General features: G+C 36.2%; 1 protein-coding gene across 1 annotated transcript in view; it reads right to left on the reverse strand.

Annotated features, from left to right (window-relative positions):
* Window positions 1-999: 999 nt before the first annotated feature.
* RUNDC3B (RUN domain containing 3B) overlaps window positions 1,000-24,970 on the reverse strand; it is a 52,377-nt gene continuing 28,406 nt past the window's right edge. Inside the window, exons 8-11 of the mRNA XM_050333594.1 lie at window positions 22,657-22,814; window positions 6,370-6,516; window positions 5,886-6,001; window positions 1,000-3,422 (exon numbers count right to left, since the gene is read on the reverse strand). Coding sequence (XP_050189551.1) covers window positions 3,277-3,422; window positions 5,886-6,001; window positions 6,370-6,516; window positions 22,657-22,814 — 567 coding nt within the window. The 3' untranslated portion in view covers window positions 1,000-3,276. The remainder of the gene's footprint in view (window positions 3,423-5,885; window positions 6,002-6,369; window positions 6,517-22,656; window positions 22,815-24,970) is intronic.

The following is a 24,970-nucleotide window of genomic DNA, read 5'->3' on the forward strand; positions in this document are numbered from 1 at the left end:
ATTAGTAACCAAGAGAGCACGGTGAATACAGTGATAGGGACTGCAGTGGCTTTTGTTTAAGGTAGTACTCTTAAAAAATTAAAGCACATCCAGGCATTGAAGACAACGGCCTGTACAGGTGCTCTGGAGGAACACTCCCTCGCCTGTTTTTGGGAGGTGCAAGTTGTCACTGCCACAACACTCCTGGGCAGGGCCAAGCCACACACAGTTTGTATGGGATGACCTGTCTTGGAAGGGCGGGTGTGCTGGCACAGACAGGTGGTTCCACGCCTGTTTGATTCAGCTGTGGGTCTCTCTGAAGGGAGGAGCATATTTAGTTTGCTGCTGTCGATGCAGCCCCTGTCTGCCACAGTTGTGCTGCACACTCGTGGTATGAGCAGCTGCAGCTCACTTGCCCGTAGGCGCTTCAGTTACTGAATCAGAGCTTCCTCTGTATGACTTTTTTTAAAATAATTTTTAACTACCTTCACACTACCTCCCTTTTTTCATGCATTTTCAATGAAGGGGTTGGATTTTACTTTTTTGTGTATTTTAACAAAAAATTGTGTTGATGCAAAAGCAACTCAGTATTCAGGCCATTAAGACACTGAGATTCGGGTGTGCTTTACCCAAGAAATGAACTTGAGTCCTATCCTACTATGAAGAAGATATCCCAGCATGTGTTTGGTCTTGGTGAAAATTCATTACATGTTGAAAAATGCTGCAGTTGTAAAGACATTAGGTACCATGTTACAGCATATGGTGCAGGCAAGAGGTGCTGCCAGAGGAAATACTTAACACTCTTCTCCCACTGTGACTTTTGAACATAAATTGACAAACTAAGGCCTAAGAGAAAATAATAACAACAGATTTTGGATGACACTGAATGACTTCCAGCAACAAAACCAGACTCTCCCCATTTTGCAAGAAAAGAATTTGCTATAAGCTCAGTAATACTGTAATTTACTGAATGGTCTTATTTTATCCTGAGTGATTAAAACAAAGACAAAACCTTGTAACTTGTGATGATACAAAATGTTTAATTTACATGCAACATTTATGGAACGTCAAGGCAACAAAACATACAGTTTTGGCATTTTAATTTTTTTTTTAAATGATTAATGTTTAGAACTGAGAAAGACGCACATAACTGATTTCCCATGCACAAACCCCAGAAATTCAGTGGTGTCTGACCACATAAAAGACTTCAGTTGAATGACACATGAATTTCACATTAGTAGCTCCAAGAAAAGAGCCATCAATGAACATGACTGAAGATCATGATTATAGCCCACTCCAACGTACTGATGTAGTGTGAGAAGTGTTTAACAGCAAACAAGACCCATTAAATCACTGTACCTTGATGTAGAATGTTAACTAGTGGAATCCAGATTCCCTCATTTTATTTGTAGTAAAAATGCATTTCTGGTTCACAAATTCATGTTTAATAATGTTACTCAACTGTCATGAAAGAACAGGTGGTTAATGTGATAGCAAAAAAAGGTTAGATGAAGTAATGGGCATTCTGACAATGTATGAAAGGATTTAACGGTCAGTTTATTACTGAGAAATTAACTGGGTGGGCACACGAGGGCTTGAAAGACAAGATCTGGTGGATTTTACTAAAATGCTTTAAAATTCTGCATTAAAACAGCATCAGTAGTTGTGTACCCTGCCCTGGATGCAGTGACCTCTAGCAGCATGGACTAGAGAGTTGAGGATATGTATTTTGAACCTCCTCCAGCTAAATCCAACAGTGCCATGAGTTCCAGAGGTGCAGAGCCTCATATTTACAAAGGCTACATTCCCTGTAGTTTCAGTAAAGGTAAGAATGAATCCTGTTTCTTTCAAGCCCATCCTATGATAACCAGTTTTTAGTAGCAGTGCCAAGGTCCCATCACAAGAGGCAAATCAACTAAACTGTACAGAATGTAGTGACATACTGTAAACACCTAAGAGTAAGCAATAATTAATTAAAAATCTGTCCTGTATTGCAGCTACTCATGTAAACAATTTATGAAACTTCTTTGGCACAAAAAAGCATTTTCCCTAGCACTTATAAATACAACATACTTACATGCATTTCACTTTTGTTTAAAAAGTTACTAATCATAGTGATAAGCATTACCTTGATTAGCAAAATTCATAGATAAGATCATATCTTACAAAGAATTAGGAATATAGTTTGCAATTCAAAAATTAGGTTGCAAACTTTGAAACTGTAGGGTGATGTGGAAAGTTAGTTACATTTAAAAAATGTCTCCTTTTCTTTTTTCCTATCAGTAATTTAAATCAATGGCAAGTAATTTCAGAAAACTAACTTGAGAAGTTCTACTGTATTATCTTACCAAGAAAAATACCTATAGTACTACTACAGGGTTGAGAAAAGTCTTTAACATGGAAATACAGTCATTACCTTGTCTTTGTTTCCTCTTTTTCACTCTCCTTGGGATCTTGCCAATAAACACAGAATCCAAACTTCCCAAGGTGCTAAACCCACCATCCTTGGTCTCCATCTTTCCAGCAAGACATTTCTTATATAATGTTAGATTATCTGTAACTCAGGTCACTCAAAAGCATTTAGTGAGTTTCCTCACCATTTGTAAATTGTAAGTATGCTTGATTTATATGATCAAGTTACATTTGTTATTCACATGCAACTTCGAGAGTTTTTTCAAGAGTGTTTCAGTGTGATTCTTCAGTGAGATTTGGACATCTAAGTGCCATGATACTAACAGGAATGCAAAACCTAACACTGAGTCAATTTGAGAAAAGCTGTTGATAGGTTAAATACGCTATTTGAGGTCCTACACAACATACACAGATGAAAAAGCTGGAATTTTAGGTAAAGTATTTATTTGCCTATAAAGACTGGCATTAAGGATTCCCTGTCTATTCTGCAAGAGTTGATACATATTTAAAGCACTGCAGAAAAGTACAGTGGCTAGAGCAGGGCCAGGCCAGTGCAAGGAGAAACAAAGCTGATGGCAATTTAGTAGGGGACTGATTTCCAACTTTCATTTTAAAAATCATTCATAAGCATCGGATTATACATTCTGTACCTGACCAAGAGCTTTAAATAAATCCAGATTAAAATAGAAAATCTGAAAAGTCCTCTGGGAGAAAAAAAAGGTGAATCAAAATGGACAAAGTTTGTAAATTACACAGGTAAACCAGGAAAAGAAAAAATAAAGCAGCTTATTTTTTAACTCAGAACTAGCAGTCTTCATTGCAAGTCATTTTATGGAACATAAACCAAATGCGTACAGCACAAAGCTCTTCCTTCTTGTGTGTATCTCAAGATGGTGTTAAGCCTGGACTTGTCATCTCTGTTGTGGGACTTGCAAGGTATTCACTTGATTTCAGACTTGTGAGAGACTTGTAGCTTGCTACTGATGTAAGGGAACCACAAAGACCAAGCAAAGATGGAGTGTCTTCCTTCCCTGTTAAGAAAAACAAGAACTAAGCTAATAATTTTTACAGTACAAGATAACAGAAAATCAAGAGATAACAGAAAAGGCAGTGTCATCTACACTATTATGAGTTACATAGTCCTGCTTCAGCACAGGCATGCTTCATAAGTGCCATTGGGAAGACACATAATTTATACCACACCTTCCGTGTCCCTGTGGTACAGGGATCCATCCCTACCTTGCTCTACAGGCTGGGCTGTAGTCAGTCTCCTGCAGAGGCAGATCCAGAGGCTCCACTGACTACACAGTGAACTGCAGTTACTCATTCCAGCACCAGTTCATCGTATATAAATTGTCCACTGTATATAAATGGAAGGCCATTGTATATAAAGCCCGTTGTGTATAAATGGAAGTGACATTACCAATACAATGTCAGTACCAAAGATCTAATTTTAAATCCCACAGAAAGGAGCAGAATTAACTGGAATCGGGATCCATTTCTATCAAAATAAGCCCGTTTTGTTTTTTAAACCTTGGTAATTTGAAATGCATTAGGTTCCAACCACTGGAAAAAGCCACACAGTGCAGGAGTAGGAGTGCAAACATCTGCCCTGTCATCCAAATACAGCTGACAGCTAACATGAAACATACCCATATGAAACTGCACTGGACAATTTCTCTGTTTATTTCATGTCTTGCCTTCTCAGAATACCTGTTCGATTTATTTTGTGCCAACTCTGCTAATAAATTACAGTACAAAGAATTTGATCTAAGTATTTCATCCTACTAGCTCACCTAGAGAATAGGAAAATCACCCTAAACTAGAAATTAAAATGACCTCAAAAAGGTCACAGGCACAAGATTTTATTGATAGGCCAGTCTACCCAAATTTCTTCAAATCCCACCTATAAAGTAGCATTTCTTAAAATGGCATCACATGTTCATGACAGAAAAGGTTTGTTCTCATGAGAAGGATAAGAAGTAAGAAAAAACCCCAAACAACCCAAATCATGCCCTGCACAATAATTCATTATGAAAAAAAAATAAAGTGACATGTAGTTCTCTTTCATCACTGTGGTTCTTATCAGCAGTTTACAGTAGATTGTAGGTCTCACCTCCACTGAGCTTTTTTCAAGTGACTTTCCCTAAAGAATGAACTAGATTAGCTCTTTTCAAAGGTGTTCACTTTTAGAAAAATCTTTATTACCATAAAAACTACCTTATAAAGACTACATTCAGAACGAGGACATAAAATACACAGAGCAGTATAACATTGTTTGGGCACAGCCCTCCATTTCAACTACTGTGAAGAGAAAAATCTGACTAGTTGAGTGGGCTTAAGAGTAGTGTGAAAATTTAGTACTTCTAATCATTTAGTTAAAACTGCAACATCGAGAGTTGGACCAAAGATACCTCAGCAGGATCACTGTGCCTTACAAAACTACATTAAAACTTAAGTGCTAATGAACGTCACTGATTTAGAAACTAGATGGTATACTACCTTTAGACAGTGGTGAAATCAAAACCTAAACTACTATTACCACTGGTTTTGTCACATTTTAATTTTCAAAAGATGAGACAATGCATAGCTTCAAACGATTAACATTACAAAAAAACAGTTGAAAGTAGATCTGCACAAGAACTCTTTATAATAGCCATGTTTATTCTGTTTCACTTTCTCTAACTTGAATTAAATTAGATTTTAGACTGCTTACAGTGTTTTTAAAAAAATTCTACATTTTTCATCCTTGATATTTTAAACCCAAGAAATTTTAACAGTTATGTAATAGTAAGGCTCTGTATTGTCAAGTCCATTTAAAGCTTTGATGAGATACAAAAAGGATTTTTTATATTAATTTATGTTCTATGCCCAAACTAATACTATTTCATAAGTCTTCCAGCATTTTACTGCTTTTACAATTGCCCACAAGGTGGAGCAGCTAAGCTTTAATAAACATACAGGTTTTGAAAGGAAATGTGTATGTGTATTACATTTATACACACAGTTCATATGTTCCTCTCTCTATTTTAATGGTAACACTGTCAGACTGCATCTTCACAGATAAATGTTAAATGCAAGATGTAAGAATGACAGTGGTTGTTGCAAATCCAGTTGCCTTTAATCTTTCTTTTAAGAACCAAAATTATAGATTTTATTACAGCAGAAAGATGTCAGAAGATCCTCCTTGTAGCAGAGCTGGCTGGTTCTGTGATAGAAAAACAAGACATGCAGCGTACTTGAAGCTTAGCTTTAAACACAGCATAAAGTCTTATACTTACTGGGGGAGTGGGAAGGGTATCTTCATAAATCCAAAATTATTTGAAGCAGAGTCCTTGGGGGTTTCCCCAGGAACTCTGGAACACTTTGCATAACAATGAAAATATATGCTTTTCAATGTATATTTTCTTCACACGGAAAGTTCATCTCACAGGGACTGAAGTTCAGAGCTATGAAGAACAAAATCAAAAGAAGCCAATAGACCGGCTATGTACCTTCATTTAACATGTTCATTCCATCCTGCTTCCCATCCTGTGAGTGACCTGGATCCAGAGAAGATTGAGAAAGACTAACTTCTGCTGAAAGCTGGTCCAGACTTTGAAAACTTTTCCTGCAAAGCAATCAATATGCAATAGCAACAGATTTAAAGATATAATATTTTCAACTCTTAAAACATTTTCTAGAAAAATCTAGGCAGTTAATATTTCTTCTCTTAAAACACTTTTTAATTTGTTTCCTAAATCAGCTTTTTCCTAAAGCAATAGTTTCTTTTTCTCTCTTTTTTTTTTTTTTTTAATTAATCCAAATGAAGGAAATTTTTTTATGGTAAGCAAGAGAAACTGTTTTTATTTACCAGTTGATCATTGTACATTGTAACAGGCAACTCTGACAGGATGTTTCAGAGTATGCTGAGGGAAATACATAATTTTTAGTTTCCCTGTTCCTCTAAAAGGGAATCAAAATAAACATTAAACTTACTCATCCCATTGTTGATTGTGCTTTCTATAAAGTAGAGTGTCCAAGGCAACAGCATTGACATCCAGAGCTCCTGGGGAAGGCCACTGATTGGTGAGGTGAGTAGTTAATTCTTGTCTTGATCTCAAGTCATTATTCTTTAGCACAGTTCTGTGAATACAACAAACAGTAAACCCCAGCCTATTAAAAGCAATTCCTTAAGATACAGAAAGAAAAACCAGGACAAATAGTCCTGACAAAGTTGAACATAGAAGTCCCCCCGAGCCTCCTCTCCTCAAGACTAAACAAACCCAGCTTCCTCAGCTGTTCCTCATAAGAACATAATTTCTAAATCCTTCACAAGCCTTCTTGCCTTTCTCTGGACATGCTCCAGCACCTCAACATCCTTTTGAAAAGTGAGGGGCCCAAAACTGAACGCAGTGCTTGAGGCGCGGCCTCACCACTGCTGAGTACAGCACAATCACTTCTCTAGTCCTACTGCCCACGCTATTCCTGACACAGGCCAGGATGCCACTGGCCTTTTTGGCCACCTGGGCACACTCCTGGCTCATATCGAGCCAGCTGTGGACCAACACCCTAAAGTCCCTTTCTGCTGAACAGCTCTCAAGCCATTCCTCCCTGAGCCTGTAGTGCTGCACAGAGTTGTCGTGACCCAAGTGCAGGACCCGGCACTCGGTCTTGTTGAACCTTCATGCAGTTGTCCTTAGTCCATGGACTGAGTCTGTCCGGATGCCTCTGCAGAACCTTCCTACCCTCGAGCAGATCTACACTCCCACACAACTTAATGTCACCTGCAAATTTACTGAGGCTGCACTCAATGCCCATGTTCAGATCATCAATAATGATGTTAAACAGGACTGGCCCCAAAGCTGAGCCCTGGGGAAAACTGAGCTAGCAACCGGACAGATGTTGTACTTTGAGGGACAAACAGACTGCAGTTTTCATAAAGCACCTTACACTGTTCATTTTTCTTAGGGGAAGCAATTTAGAAACCTATTGAGACGTATTTCTGCACAGAAAAGAGTTGAAATTAGAATCCTTCTGCAAAAGCAATAAACAAAAAGCAACCGCAGGCAAACGATTCTTTCTGCCAGCATAATGGTAATTAACAGCCCAACTATTCTGCAAACCCACTGTGGGAAAGTGATGTTGTCACGGCCCAGCCCCCCAATTTTTTTTGTCGTTTGAACACCTCCCACTGCCCCCTTCAGTACTTTTGAATGAATGAACTGAAACCCAGTCGTGTTAATTCCATTATATCCTTCCAGGCAAAATATAATATGTAGTTATTCTGTTTTCTACCACCCTACAGTTTCTACTAACTTATGTCTATAATTGACAGAAAAAGTATAAACTGAACACATTACATGTTCAAATTAGTTTTGCCTCATACTCCCATAAAGCAAATCAGTTTTCTAAAATTCTGAAAACGAGGAAGCTAAAATGCCAACATCGGAAATCACCTGCCAAGTCATATAGAAACAAGGAAAGTACATAGTTCTTCAGGCTCCAAGAGAGGATCAGCCCTTTTTCAATAGTAAAAGGCAATGTCCCACCTACCCTTATACCGCTGAAGAATTACTAGAAACAAAAGTAATAGTGCTTGTTAACCCATAAATTCTCCAATCCACAAAACACTAGACAATCATAAAACGCTGCTCTACAACAAGTTTGATTATCTCTGGCCTGAAGCAAAAAGCTAATGTTATGCATCTCCATACCAAATGTACTCAAAAGTTCAAAGCCAAATGCCATGTTGTTATCTGAAATGCCAAACTGCACAGCAAATTAAATAACTATTCATGGCACACATACATTTATGTGAATTCTCAAATAACATTGTCAACAGGTCTATTTTTACAATGCAGTTGTTATTCTGGTGCTTTCTGAACTGTTTAGACAGGAACCTCAATAAGGGCACATAACACTGCCCAAAGAGCCAACATTTCTCACAAAACAAAGTAAGACAATAGTGAGCTCAGTAAAGAATTTTTAGCAGCTGAGTTTGAGAGCAGAGACAGATGCACAGTAATATTGCACAAGAAGGGGTTGAAGCACCACAGTGAATAAAACTAGTTTTGAGAAACTTTTCTCAAGGTGACTAATTCCCACAGCATTCACAGAAGCAAACAATCAACTTTTCTACCCAGGGGTCTCCCTCCTCACCCTCCTCTCTCTAAGAGGTTTGTAGGAATAAACACTTTGCTAACCCAAAGCTCTCAATAATTTCAAATATCTTGTATGGTATTCCCTTCCCCAGGTAATTACCCTAATTCCATGGGGTATACTGAGCACTAAACAGGTCTGTTACATGTTTGTTGATTTAAGGGAACTGAAACAGAGAGATAGCAAGTTCTCACGAGGCTTGCCAGGTACACTACATCCCCTCCGTACTTGGAAGGACAGCTTGCATGCTTTCATACAAGTTTTGTAACAGGACACAATTTATATGAGTCACTATGCCCACAATGCCTAAATGCAAATTCACACACATATAACACATACATGTAAATTCCCATTTGGGGAACTCCCATGTGTTATCACCACACAACACACATTTACAGGCAAGTTGCTAATAAGTGGAATTTTTGCATTCTACGTGAGTTTCTATATTGAGGCTTTCCCCACAAATCTTTATACTATAGTAATCTGAAATTTCACCCTTTCTGTATGAACAAAGAAATTCTGAAGACTCACCAAATTGCTCCACGGATTTTCGCATAACAAGATTAAAAGATATAGTTCCAGCAGATCACTTCTTAAACCACTCCACCATGTTCAGGAAGAAAACTATAACTAACTATTCTCCTCCTAAAACTTTCATTTTGAATTTTTAAAAGTATGTAAAAATATATTTGAATATATAAAATCAGTCCAAACACAGTAACCAATATATGTAAAATAGTAGTATATACATTAGAAAGTTAGACAAAATATTTACAGCAGGTGTTATTAGTTACCACCTGTTTTTTCAGCTTTCAAGATTATTTAGCTCTTTGCTCTTTTGCAGCCATTTTTCAAGTATGATGAGATTCTGCTGCAGCAGAGTCATTATAAAGGCACTGTCTGCAAACAGCAATTCTCTCAAGATAATATGCAAAACCTGGTACTGCCTTTGTTTAACCAGACTTGAAGAGTCAAAGTGTGAAACTGCACAGAATCACAGAACCATTTCAGTTGGAAAAGACCTTTAAGATCACTGAGTCCAACCATAAACCCAACACTGCCAAGTCCACCACTAAACCATGTCCCTAAGTGCCATGTCTGCACAGCATACACAATCCTCAAACTCAATCATCATGAGGCAAAAATGATCCTGCTACAAATATTCAAAAGCAGGAAAAGAAAAGAAATGGATACAAAAGCATTTACTATAGAAAGGGAGTTTAAAAGGAAGCAAATATGATCAAGTTTTAATGAAAAGAAACATACAAGATTCAGAACATAAAATGTGAAAAAATGTTGCATAAGATCATCAAGTGCTGTCCTGCTCTTGTTCAGACAAGAGAAGCATTTTCTAGATGTTAAGAGCTCTCAAAGGACTACAGTTTATTTTGTCCAAGGCAGACAATTTCCATAGTAGCACTCTTGTTCCCCAGAATGCCAACATGGTAACCAGTGCTGGCCAGATCAGGGCAGAGACTCTACAGGGTTTGAAGCAGGACTTTTCCCTATCACCAGGAGCGTAATGAAGACTCTGAGCTTTCCTCTAGATGTTAACTGTCAGGCGTTTAACCAAACAAACAATATTACTATTGAAACTTATTTATCTGTGTGTATAGCAAACTAAGTCTGGCATACAAAAGCTTTTAGAAGAAAATTACAGTCATGACAGAGCAAAAGTAAGAAATGAAGAAATGGTGGAGAGGTACAAATGGCAAGTAGAGATATTTGTGTAATTTACAAGTTTCCCAAAATATTCAAGAATAAAATGTAAAATCAGTGTTTTCTGGTTTAAAAAATAAAAAAAAAAAAAAAATAAAGAAAGAAACAAAAAGGAGTAACTGCTGAACTCTTTGGGCCTTATGTGAAATATTTTAAGTGTTACCAAAAGGTCACATAAACATAATGTAATGTAATATATAAACTTCTATATAAAATGCTGGTCTGTAGCAACACACACTGAACTGGAATGGCCTATGTACACAAAGATTTTGTTCTTCCACTTCTGTTTCTAAGAACGAGCCACTGGTAAGAAACACCAGCTCAAATCCAGAATGACCTGAACACCTGTAGATCAAGACTCAAAGCCTAGATTTTACCAAGAATATTACTGCTTAACTTGTAACTTACATGGAACAAAATCCATTATACATCATAAGAATAACACTGAAGATCACAAGTATGTAGTCTATTTTTAAATAAAATTCAATAAAATATTGTTCTCTTGGGTTTGTAGCTGTGAGAATTTAAACATGATGCAAGGTAAGGTTTGTAGGCAACGTGTTAAGCCATTTAATACAAGAGTAGAAGCAAGGACATTCAAAAAAGAAGAGGAGAAGTAAGAGAGACAAAAGGATTTACTAAAGAGAGAAGTTAAAAAATAAGGAAATACGATCAAGTCTGAGTGAAAACAAGCATATACAACAAGCTGTTAAGTCCTTTTCTTCAGACTGGAAAAAAAACAATGGTGAAAAGTAGTAATCTCAGGAAGGCAGTTGCTACACGGAGAATACAGTGGATCTTAATAAGAGATTGTATGATTTGGTTTTTTGAATGAAAGCAAGGCAGTGAGATGTGGCAGAATAGGGTATCCTGAGCTAACACGGTGAGACTGGGGAGTGCAGAAAAATTTTGTGCAGAGTAGGAAGAATGTGTAAGAACTTATTATGAGAGCAGAGGTGTTAAAGTGATTTATGGTACATTCTCTAATCTAGGCATGAAAAAATTCTCAAATGTTTGAGAGTCTCTGAACTTCCCCTCCCTCATTCAACTAACTGTTATCTTCTCTGCCTACAGTAATTACCACCTTTTTATAATCACATTGACAAAAAGTAGCAGAAGCTTTGTTTTATAATCTGCAGAAAGAAAACAGTTGTACCTTTAGCAGTCCTTACCCCAATAAACACTTCTGTAAGATAATTTCATACAGTGTTTCAAGTTCTGAAAAACATTATAAAAATCAAGAAATAGTGAAGAGATGGCAGGCAGAGAAAAAATACTCAGCAACAATGAAAACATCAGTCTCTTACCAACACTGCTCTCATACTGAACCAAAACATAGCACTAGGAAGAAAATTAATTCTATCCCAGCTGAGACCAGGACATTGCTTTTAAAATGACCAAATATCCCTTGTACTACTTCACAGCACAGATTTTTCCATAATGCATACATATAAGAGAAATGTAATATACCCAGTCTCGCCATGTTAGCCCTGGATACCCTATTCAAGTTACGACATTTGAATTGTGGTGGGGGTTTTTTAATGTCTGAAAAAAAAAAAGAAAAACTCTATAAAAATTCAAAATACTACTGTAAGTAATAATTTATTCAGCAAAACAATCAGCAAAAGAGATGAGAACATCTTCTTAGTACTAGAATACATCATTAAAAACTAACAAATATTTGGCTTACATTTGTATTTTTTGTTCTCTAAATCAGGAACCATTATTTAAATTAAGTTTCTCTTCAAAAACAAAGGAAAGTAAAAACATCCTACTAATGAATTCCTGAGAATACTTATGAGTCATTAACTAATCAATACTAACATACTCCCAAGTTGGAACTAAGTGTCTGCAGACACATATGCTCCCTCCAGGCCTGTAAAATTTACCATTTTTATTCAAGAACAAAAGAAGCAGCCAGAGTATTCATCAGGTTTACACAGCTATTCCCAAAAATGTTTTTGACTTTCAGTTATTTAATAATGTATTTAAGAAGCTGGGAAATGTGAGATTAGTGAAGTCTTCCAATAAACATCCTTCTCCTCTAGTGTTCACTGACCCTTTCTTTGTCAGGTACTCGCCACAATATTTATTTACAGATTTCCTCAACTTCTAGTATTTTGAGCTGTTTATATAAGGATTTATTATTTTAGATTATCTATTAAGCACACAGAGGTTATATTTTTGTAAGGTACACACATAAAATGCTACTGACAAATTACTGCCCATTTCCATCCCTGCTGCCCTTTCAGTTCTGGTACAATCAAGTAAGGAGCCACTCTGAAAATGGATCATCAAAATTATCTCTTTAAAAATTTTGTGAAGATGCCTTTATGGGTTTTTTGTTTGTGTTTTGTTTGTTGTTGTTGTTTTGGTTTGGTTTTTTTTAATTTTTTAATTTAATTCCTAAGGTAACCCCACAAACAGTTCTCTTTGCACTAGCATTGTTTTTGGCAGCTCAGCTGCCTCTCAAAAGATTAAGAAATTACTCCTTTGAATTAACACATCTAAGATTTCTGCATTTTCAAAGTGTGACCTGACTTACGTTTCAGTGAGGGATGGGGACAAAAGACAACCTGTATGTGGGGTTCCTGCATGCACAACAGGAATGATGTAAAATGGTGATTATCTTTGGTCAGTTACTATACTGTAACTATATTACCTGGGAATTCAAAATAAATAAGTAAATAAAATTTAATCTCTAGTCCAAGCTAATTTAGAAAAGCCTTATCTGGGTAACCACATAGAATTTCTGGTCTCATTTCAGCTAGATTGGATTTCTAACTTCCCCTGGATCAAATCCAGATTCACACCATTGGAAGCCTATTCCACAAGACCCATTTACACAGTTTTTTTCTGTTTGTTTAATAAACCAAAAGTCAGTTCTGTTTCCAATTATGCCTATGAAAAACCAGTAATTTCTTACCTGCAAGTTTAATTTCTCCAAATCCAGAAAATGCCAGTCCAGTTGGCAATTTGCCCTCCTACCAGCAGATGAAGACAGGAAATAAACCAAACAGACTAATTCCCTAAGAAAGGGAATTATATCAGATGAGTGCTCCAGTTCAAGAACTTCCTGAGTAGTGAAAAGTAAAAGTAAAAATAAAAGCTTAAAAAAAATAAAAACATTTGAGTAAGAAAGAACAAACTTTAAAAAACTTTATTAAGGACAGGAAATATGGAATGCAAACTCAAACTGATAGCATACATGAATATAAACAAAATCTGTAAGAGCAACTCTAAAATAAAAGGGAACTCCCAAACTGTCAGTACTGTAGCACGACAGTGAGCTGTTTGGACTGGTACATCATTGGACTTTGAGAAATTAGATCAGCAGGTATGAAAACGGGTTACTTACCAGTAGATTTTGATGCTGCAATATATCACCTCTCTCAGGTTTGTGCCTTGTGCACAGACACAGCATTCCCCAAATTAGATGCCAGAGCAGTTAGATCCCAGCAGACTTTCTAAAGGCAGCTGCTGCAGTGAAAAAAACCAGGAATGTCCTACCACAACACGTTTTCTTACTCTTTCTGACTGACCAACAGATCTCAGTGTGTCACAGCAATGGTACTAGCTGTGCCACAGAATAGAACCCCTCGAAGATTCTTCAGCATTTTTTAGTCCTCCTTTATTGTCTCAGAGATCTTGAAATATATCCTCCAGTAATAAAATTAGTTATCAGTTTTATACTGCCTTCGATCTTTTTGACCTTTAGATAACTTGGATAAGTTTATATTGGTAGAAATACCAGCAGTTTGACTGTTCAGTTCTGGTCTAACTACAGTGGAGTCTTTGTTTCAGAATACAGACTATAATTTGAGCTGCAGTTTGGATAACATTCTGAAAAATTGTGATGTTACATGGTTGCATAAGAACATCTCAATGACAAACAGAAAAGGCACCAGTCTGTGTCTCAGCCACTTGCTATCCCAACAGGAAGGCAGCTCTTGTTCAAGAATCAGGTAACACACTACATTTTATTTCCCAGGTTGTAATTTCAGACATTTAACTTTTTCTATTCTAAGCCTTTTCAGAACTCCTTTAGACAGCGTTTTATTTTAGCAAAATATTTAAAAAATGCAAGACACAAGTTGTAGCCTCAAAACTAGAAAGACAAATTGTAACCTAAATTTACAAATTTACAAATATCACCCATAATTTAAAAAAAACTCACACATTTCTACCAGCGTGTGCACACGTACACTGAATTGTAACTCATCTTTATTTTGGTCAGACCATTTGTATTTTAGACAAACTTTGTTTTGAAAGTAAAAAATGGATTTGCTATATTTTTTTTTTTACTGGATGAAAGTTAATTCCTGATATGATTTATTCAAACCAATAAATCTGGTAAAATAAAACTGAAATTTAGGATAATTTAAATATCAGTTTCTTTCATCTGGATAATCTCAGAGAGATTCCTTCAATATATCAATGACAAAGGATTATGCCTGCAAATACAGAACTACACTCTCCTCACCATTTTAACTTGGCACTGTTTTTCCACCCCTTCAAAAACTGGTTATATTTTTACCATTTGTCATTTAAAACCCACTTAGTTTGGTATTGAACTTCATGTAACTTGCATTAAATATATTAGAAGAATGTAAAAATAACTTTTGTTCAACTCATCTCATTTATGTATAAGCCCTATGAAATACTTGCTTTTCTCATCAATATCTTCTGGAATATTGAAGCAAATCTACAGTAAATGAGTTTGAGGGTTAAGAAATGAGGCACAAAACCCTGTGGCTCTCAGAAGCAAATGGTAATGCAAGTTCATTTATCTAAATGGGTAAAGCACAAAGAGACCATATTCAGTCTCTGTGATCGTACTCCAGCAGTTAATGATTATGCACCATGATGGACTTACTGTATATTTTAGATGACATTTTCTAGCCCCTCCATTTGCAGTATCAAGTTATTCAAACCCTTTTATGAAATCAAAACCTTCACCTGTTCCAGACATAATTCTCTTTGTGGAATTAAGAGACATCGATGTCTGTTGTCTTACTATGCCAAAGCAAGTATTCTTTTTCTGCCACAGTTCAGGTAAGTTCAGATATATTAACAGAGGAAGAAACTCCATGATCCACACAACACACTTTGCTACTGGGAATGCACATCATTTGCAACTGCATTGCATTGAGAGGTTGCATTACAGAGGTTCAATACTTGTCATTATTATTATCTTGAAAGGCCTTATTTTCCCCTGCTCCCAACCTTGTCATTCTTCACTGGATAAATACTCTGGAATTTTGAATGCATGAAGTGCTAGCGTCCAAGTAACTTATTTAAATCTTTCTTTCTTGCTACTTTTATGCAATGCCTTTATCCACAGAAGTGTAGCTATGCCACCATAAAACAGATTTTGGTATTACACAGTAGAGACTCACAGAAGGGGACACATTGCCATGCTGATGTTGTTAAGTATGCAAAATGATGAAAGAAAAGTTCCTATGGATCTCTAACTCAACAAGGGGGCTGGGGAGGAGAGAGGCAGAAGAGAGACTCCTTACAAAAATGAGTATTTTTTCCTTTTGGAGTCAGACAATATTTTAATGAAAATATACCAACACATTCCTTGAAAACACCAACGGCTTCAAAAGTTTTAAGCTTTTTTAATATTTTAAGGTTTATTTTAATATAGGCATTTTAAACCTCCCTTTCAAAAGTTCTGAAAGAGATGCTAAAACATGAGGGTTTAAAAATTAAACCCTCCCGTATCTTGCAGAGTAAGTCCTTTCCTTCAGGCTGCTATCAACCCAGAAACTTTTGGCTTCCTGCTGCGCAATAAACCCATGTGGATTCTAAGAATAGCATGTCCTTTGTCATGTTGGAGCCTTGATTGCAAATTTGTTTTATTCTGCACAGTTCTGTGCCTTGTTCTGTATGCTGCACTCTGAATTGCAGGAGTCTGTCTGTCCATGTACTACACCCAGCTGAACTTTCCTAGTTATATTTTCGAGCAAAAAGGAAACACCCATGTCTTCTTGAGTTTCCACCTCACTGAAAACAGAAATTCCCATCTTTCTGTGTACTACACCTTTTAAAACAGAACAGGATTACAGTATTGCAGCAAACTTCAAAAGAAAAAAATTACACAACCTCAAAACCCCAAGCACTGCCTAAACAGAAGTTTTAACATCTGTCAGAATATGTAGTATTTTTGCTATGCTGTGGAAAAAAAAATACAGCTTGAAAAAAGAATGACTTGAAAACAGACTGCAATACTAAGGATTTCTAACTGCTGCTGCCAACTTGAGGGAGACAGAGGACAGACAGGAAGCATTACAAATAAGAGCATGGCTAATGTGAATTAGTCTTTGATAGCAGGATCCACGGAAGCTTTAAAAGGAAAGAAGGATTAGCATTCTCAGTTTTCATATTCTAGGAAAGAAATTTGCCAAGAAGATCAAAGATTAGAATTTAATCTCCAACTTCCTTTTAGTGAGAAAATAAAGCAGCTACAACAAATTGGATTTACTGTAGTTAAGCAGTTGAGGAATTCAGTTTCTTAAAAAAAAAAAGAGTAAGTCTTAAAAGAGGACCATGTGAAATGAAGGTAAGAGTGCTTAAAAAAAAATCAATCCAGTTTTTCCATTTCTGTAGATGATTTAGTTTTTGACCTAGGATTACAAAGCCAGACGACTGACATTTAAGTTTTACTCACAAGGAGCCACAAAATAGGCTACATTTCAAAGCCTTCACTCAGTCTCTTCTGCTTCCATTTCCTTGGACAAGCTTTTCTCTGCTTTGTCCCTGACAGCACAGCTATTGCCTACATCCTTTACAGCTTTCCACCTTCATCTCTGAGCCCCCCCTGCCTGCTTTTAGGCAGAGTACATGTGGCAGCACTCTACAAACTCTAGAGCATTTACAAATAGAACCTTGACAAAGCAAGGAAAAGCACAGATATCATTTTCATAAGCAGGTTTTTTAACCAAATGGGGCATGACCAATCATTGAAATCATCTTTGCTACAAAGAATACAGTAAATCTTCCTCTATGCACTCCATAACACATCTGGTAGGACACGGTGTGCCTGAAACTGAGAAGGTCATTTTGCCTGAACTTAAAGGTATGAATTTACTCTGCATGTCAGATGCCTCGCAGAACTATTGTGCTCCATCCAGGTGCTGCTGAGAATCAGCTGATGGACCTTTCTGAAAGGCAAGATGCCATTACCCTGAGCTCCCTGCAGTGTTAACAAAGGGGAAAAGAGGTGTGAGGACAGAGTACTCCAACAGTCAATGCCTAGAAAAGAGCAAAGTGTAAATGACAGGCTGTGTACTTCTCAGGGGTGAAAGCACACACAGAACACTTATTGTAATTAAAGTGTTATCCAAAAAGACCAGTTTCTCAGGGTTGCAAGTACATTGTAATTTCCTGTCCTTACAAAGACATCTACATTATCCAGATAGAAACTGCAGTATTGCTGGATATTAAACTACTAAGAATTATTAATATTAAAATATTAAGCTATTTTAAGGTATTAAGAATGGATTACAAGTACAGTTTGGACCTTGAAAAGACTAATTCTGAAGTAACACCAAGACAAATTAAATAAACCTATCTTTAAGATTTGCTAACACATTAAAAAAAATCTTAGTTATGCATACAAACTTAGTTCAATATACAGCATGAGTGCCCCTACAATTAAATTTGATGCATATCTGTGCCATAACCAGTGACAGAATTCCAAACTTAGAACAGTTTTCCTGATTTTTCTTCCCTCCACATGCCCCTTCACAAAACACCAGAACAAGACAGAGATATAGGAAGAAACAGCAAAGGGGGTTAAAAACCAGAGTGGTATAAAATGTAGCATAATCACTGAATCTAAGAAATAGATTTTCCATACATGTGATAAATTAAAATAAAAAAAAAAAAAAGAAAAACAGCAGCTAGGACAAACAGCTGTACTATCTTACACCAGGCACACCAGTCTGAAAATCCTAAGAAATCGTCTAGAAGGAAACCTATGTTGATAAACATTATGCAAATAACTATTTTAATTTAAACAAATATCCCAGCAGGAAAAGAAAATCAAAGCATTTTAAGTTGAGGGGTTTTTGCTTTGTATACAATGCTTTCCCTTTTTCTTTCACTTTTTTTAAAAAGATGGTCTATGTTAAAGTGATCAGCTTTTATAACATCAGTGAGTCACCATGCAGGAGATGAGTCATTATTCAGGAAGTTGATGGAATCTCTCTTGTAATCGTCAATATTTAACATATATGAATATCAATTTCAGATGCAGAATCTGAACTTTAAAGTAACAAATATCAGCAGAGTTTGTCTTAACACAGGCAGTGTGTTAGTCAAAAGTAAGACAAAGAATCACCCAAAGGGGGAAAAAAGCTTCTTTAAGATGCGCTCAAGAGTTTTAATACAAGGATGTTGTGGGCAAATGGTCCCAGATTTTGCCCAGTCACATCTTTGACTGAGCTAACTAGTCCTTCAATGCAGTGGTCTCCAAAGGGAGGTGTGAAAGACAATTCTTTGGGGTACGGGAAGAAAATACTTTTTGTACTGTTAATAAATTTTTAAAAATATAAAATAGTTTTTATTTAACCTTATCTCTTACTGTTAAATTTCTATTTTTGTGTATGTTTAAAAATTTAAATAACAGATTAGAAAAACAGTACACCTATATAATTTATAAATAAATATACCTACATTGTGGAGGTGGTTAGAATTTTTTTACTGGATGGGGTGTGCAATCAAATGTCTCTCTGCTTCAAGAGACATTCAATATTTCTTCACAGGATCACTTGGGAGGAAGGAATGTCTGTCTATGTGAGTTTGAATACTCCAGAATACAATTCCTTGATTATTTGGGATTCCTTTCCCATCACATTTTGGATGTTACAGAATTTTTTATTCAGCCAGACATGCCATGGATCACAGGCTTCTCCTGGCTGTCCTCCTGTGAGCCATTGATTTTATGCACTTTAAGGCCTTGAGAACTGCCTCACCCTCACTGTAAAAATACATTATTTTTAAAGAAGAGAGGAGCCAAAAGCACTGTTCTGTAATGTTCAACTACAAGTCCTAGACAAGAACACATCCCAGTGATGGCTTCTGAAGAAAGCAGATGAAGGCCATAAATGCCTCATCATTATTATAATTCACACCTATCTCTAGGCAATCACTTTATCTGGAGATGCTGAAAGGGTGGTAAAAGACCAAGCTGTTCTGAGAATAGAACGGAATAGTTCCTGTAGGAAGAGACTTAAAAGGATGATCTAACCCAACTGCCTGATCACTTCAAGGCTGATTAAAAGTTAAAGCATGTTATTAATTGCATTGCCCAAATGCCTCTTGAACATTGACAGGTTGGGGGCATCCTGCACCTCTCTAGGAAGAGGAAGAAATGTTTAACCTCCCTCCCAGTACAGAAATGTTTTCTATGTCTGGCCTGAACCTCCTTGTTGACCAGCTGTGCATTAGCTTAAATGTTTTGGACTGATGCTCAGGTTTTTCATTGCAGATTCCCTTTCCTAACTTGATTTACAAAGAGAGAGCTCCAATCCGCAGATGGGTGGGCATATTACTAAGAATCCAATTAAGCTGAAAGACACACAAAAAAATGTTACTCTTTTGTGAATAACTAATCTGATAAATTTTCAGCTTCTGTATTTTCTAGATATTGGTATTTAAGAGATCTGTAAAATAGCTCTTAACTAAATTGAAAATTTTGTTCTTCATTGTAGGTTGGATACTCAAGTGTGTGAGACAAAGTTCAGAATACAGAAAATTCTAGAACACAAAGCATAGCATTTACATTCTCTGTAAAAGAAAAATTACTTCCAAGTTTCTCCAATCTCCTATCCCCATATTTATTTCATGCTTCACAGTAAACTGCCTTATTAAACATGCACGTGGAAAAATGTCTCTGGAGGAAATCTAATTTTTAACCAGAAGGCCTTGTTTATCTGGTGTTTATTGGTTGATTCTGTCTTAGCTGGTTTCTAAGTCAGCAACAATAACAACCTATATTGTCAAAAGAGTCAGATCTCTTTTCCTTATCTCACCCTTTTTTTTTTTCTGGGTGAGGCAGAAATAGGCCTAGACTCAGATGCCGCCCAAACCCATTGATAATATACATAAAACATTTTGACTTGCATGCCTGTGAAATATCGTTTTGGAAACATTGACAAATCCTTATTCAACAAAAGTCTGAAGCCATAGAACTTGCTACCTCAGAAACAACAGCCAGTGGAATAGAAGAGCATCATTAAAAAGAAAATATAGAATGTTTATTTATATTAGTTTCGATTACACAGCAAATGATCCTAAATCAGATCTCAAGTGTTTTACAAACAGTAATGCAGTATGCCTTGGGCAGAATTACAGTCCCAAACTTGCTCTTACCTCCTTATAAAGAATTCAAACAGATTACACCATACATTCACTGCTTCAAAATGCTACTAATGGTAGGAGAGCAAAACACTAAGATGTGGAATCACATTAACATCATTCTAAAATGGCTGGACCATAAAAAGCAACTGGCCAAAACTCATGTCTCATTACAGACACATTAATGATACAACACATTCTGCTGCCACGTCACCCTTGGTCAGAATAAAAAAAAAAAAAAAACAAACTCATAACAAAACACAAAACAAAAAGGAAAATTACCAACTACCAAATATTATGCAAATATGTTACTTATGGTGTTGACCATTAGAAACCTGCTAGGAGTACTTCTTCCCTTCCCTCATCTGACAGGTACACTACACTAACAACAATAAAAATGCAACATTTTACCTCTCCAAATATCTAGTGTAGTTCAGACTCCCGACTGCAGTGTCTCACAAACAGCTATACAAAAACACACTGTCAAGATACAATAGAAACTTTTCCACAGTTTGAGCCTTTACATAAGAAAGCCAGCAAACAAAATCAAACTCTAAGTCTGATTGCATATATCTCAGCTAGAAATTAACAGCAGGTATCAACATTCAAAATTTCCAATACCAGAGTAGGTTTAAATGAGCTCACACCTCCCCCAAATAACCAAGGATGCCAAAGCAGTATAACATGAATCATAAGGCATATCAGTAAGTTCAGAAAATAACTCAAGAACAGGTATCTCTCAAAAACTTACAGGCAATCAGAGGGGCGTGAAAAAAAAAAAGAAACTTGGAAAAACATCTTTTTTCTTCTTTAACTCTGAAATTGGCATAAATAAAATGCAAATTCTGTATTCCTTTGGATTTTCATAAAATACATTTCAAGCACTGGCAATAAAATTATTTATCACAAGAAAGAGCAGAAGGAAAAAAATCATCTTTTTTTATAAGCTAAATACTTTTTACTGCATAGAAAAGACCCTTCTGGATAGTGTCTCTTATATTCTCTTTATCCAGGATTGTTTCAAAGATCACAGATGACTACCATGTTACTTTAGGGCTCAGACACTTAAAAATTACTCCAGATATAAGGTAAAATAACTTATCTTGTATTTGTTATGAACAGAACATTCAATTGCTGTGGGTGCATACCATAGCAGTCTCATGGCAATTTATCACCAGACAGCAAGTTTTCCATCTATCTGAGTCTTTAAACATTGAATCATGGAATGGTCTGGGTTGGAAGGGACCTTATAGATCATCCTGTTCCAAGCCCCCTGCCATGGGCAGGGACACCTTCCACCAGACCAGCTTGCTCAGAGCCTCAACCAATATGAGAGTGTCTCTGCAAAAGCAGAGTACCTCCCTACAGCCAACAAACAGGGCTGAGAGGATAAATTGTGTAAGGATCGTAAGATATTCAAATATCTATCATATTAGTAGTCACAAATGCTATTAAAATGATAGGCCTTATACTGTTGTTTTAGCATTTTGCCCTGCATTGAAGAAAGGGTGACTAGAAAACTGTTTCACCAGTTTGAATATTTTTAGGACTACCAGATGAACTTCTACTGTGTCTGAGCCACACACAAATAAGTTATAATCTAAACAATGAAAATAAGTATTTTTCTTTTATCCCCCCTTGCCTAACATTAAAAAATAGTGTTCAAAAGGAAGCTGCTTTCAGTAATTTTAAGGGGTAGTCTTAAAGCTGGAAGTCATAGAATATAAAGAACAGTTTAGAAAAATGTGTTAAAAATTTAAGCAAGTTTACTGCAAGCTATTTCAGATCTAAAAAAAAAAAATTAAATATTTAATCTCAGAATTATTCTGTCTTACACTACTGAAGTTTTCAGGGGAGCCATTTCCAAATACAAGACTTTTCAGTAAAAAAAAGCATTAAAAGCTAAAATACATCAATTTCTTTAAGAACTTTATCTCATTCCCACAGGACCAGAAGCTCTTTGTATTGTATTGTTAAATAAGTTAAATACTTTAAACAATACTGCTCTAACAACGTTTCTTCATTATACTAACTTACAACTGGTCTTGCAGCTCCACAATGATATATTCCAGCTGCTCCTTCTCCATTTTATGGGCTAGATCCATATCTTCAATTCTCTGTAATAGCAGTTTATTCTGTGAGACAGATTCAGATAGTTGGTTTTCTCTGAGTCGTACCAATTCTTCAAGATAACCCTGGAAATGTAAGTTGTTACAAAACTTTAAAAGAGCTATCACAAAAACTTCCTTACGTATATTCACATTTTCTGGTTTATGATTCATATGGTTTTACTTTGGTTTTGTTGTAGGGTTTATTAATTATTTTTAAACAGACTGGTAAATTAACTTAAAATTAGTTTGGTATTTCTTAATAGGTAACAAAAAAAATCACATACTTTTGCAGAGGAATATGAAAAAAACGAGACAGGAGTTCCACCAGCATGAAACACAAATTAATTTTTCAAAAGCAACATAGAACAGTCACTAATACAAGAAAAAGAACAGAATTCTACAACTTAACAGATGCAGGATGTTAGATACTGCACAAGAAGCACAAGAGTAGAAACTACATGGATCTATATAGTTAATGAAAGAGATCCAGAATTGTTATGAAAAAAATATACGTTATTCTAAAGTTTCTTTGAAAACTGCAATACCTCATCACACATTGAAAATACAAAGGAGATTATTGAAATAAATACTAATCTACAGTAAAGTATAAGGTAAGAAAACCAGTGAAGGTCACTTCTTTTAGTAACACTGGACATGTACAGCTGGAATGTGCACGTATGCCATTGTTTTTCCAGCTGATACTATAAAGAAATGGGACAATCCTAATCAAACTACTTAGTCACCTAAAAAAATCCACTATGTGAGTATTTAATGGCAGCTGTGATGGCACGCTGGTCACAAAGTATGTTATACATACTAATTGGCTATTCCATTTCCCTCTTCAGGCAGAGTTCCAGCATGTCAGATGTGAATAACTTCAAATAAAGTCTCAGTTAAAACTAGATACACTAAGTCTACACTACATAAAATGTGCTTATTCCTTGAAACCTGTGGAAAACTGTGCAACTCTCTCATAGGTGCTCACATTTAAAAATAAGTATTAAAAAAAAAGGGCAGTTTTCATAGATGTGGAATTGGTGCATCTGTTCTCAAATCCTGTTGAATAAGAAAACAGGTTTCACATTAGCTGGTATAAAGATGCTACTAATGTAATTCATCACCACAAAGACTCTTAAGGGTCTGGAGAATCTCTCATATGAGAGGAGAAAGAACGAGCTGGAATTGCTCAGGTCAGGGCTGGGGAGAAGGCAAAGGGTAAGAAAAATAAATCATATCAATGTGCATCAGTATTTAATGGGAAATCCATTATTATTTATCATCAGTATTTAAGGGGAGAAATAGACTCTTCTCAGTGGTTGCCAGTGAAAAGAGACAATGGCACAAACTGAAATACAGGAGTACAGGAAACTACTTAAATATAGGAAAACCTCTTTTTTTTTCCTCTTCTTTTTTTTTTTTTTTTTGGTCTTAAATGACCAAAACACTGGAATGGGTTGTCCAGACAGGCTGGGAAGTCTGCATCCTCGAGATATTCACAGCCTGACTGAATAATGCCTTAAGCAACCTGCTCTAGTCTACCTTTTTCTGAGCAGGAGAGTTGGACTAGACAATCTCCAGAGGTGCCATCTGACCACAAGTATTCTGTGATTCTATAGTTACATATAGTTCCATCCACTGAAAATATTTATATTTTATAGGAATTTTTTATTTTCAGTACAAGTTCCAAGGAATCTTGAGAGCTTTTCAGTATGCCTAGTTCTGCTTCATCAAATGCTACTGTCATCTTGACTGCTAAGATACTCCTTGGAGCTATAAGTAGCACTTTGAAAGTACTAAATGATGTGTTAGGACATACACAAATTTCTGGCCTCTCAGGAAAAAATAAAAAATCAAATTTTACAAAAACATATTAGACACGAAGCATCAGAAACAGAATACTATGAGCAGTAAATACTCTTATCTACAGTGGCACAGAGATGCACCATCCCACCAGTAAAAGCACATAAAACTCCAGTATAAACAGTACACAAAAACTTTAGGAGTTTACTACACCAAAGTGAACAGTTTAAACCATTCCAAAATAGGGAAGGGATAACTTCCACATAAGTAACAAATGTGTAAGGTATGACTCATTAATCTGGACAGGAGACAACTTGGAAAAGACAAACTCATCGTATTTCCAGAGTGGGCTAGAGAGGGCAGGGAGGAAGCGACTCTTCCTAATTTAAAAAAAACACAACCAAGAAGTAGGTACCACGAAATCAAGGCTGTAGAAGCCA

The sequence above is a fragment of the Myiozetetes cayanensis genome, unplaced genomic scaffold (genome assembly GCF_022539395.1).
Source record: "Myiozetetes cayanensis isolate MyiCay16 unplaced genomic scaffold, myiCay2020 scf1, whole genome shotgun sequence".
Taxonomy (NCBI): Eukaryota; Metazoa; Chordata; class Aves; order Passeriformes; family Tyrannidae; genus Myiozetetes; species Myiozetetes cayanensis.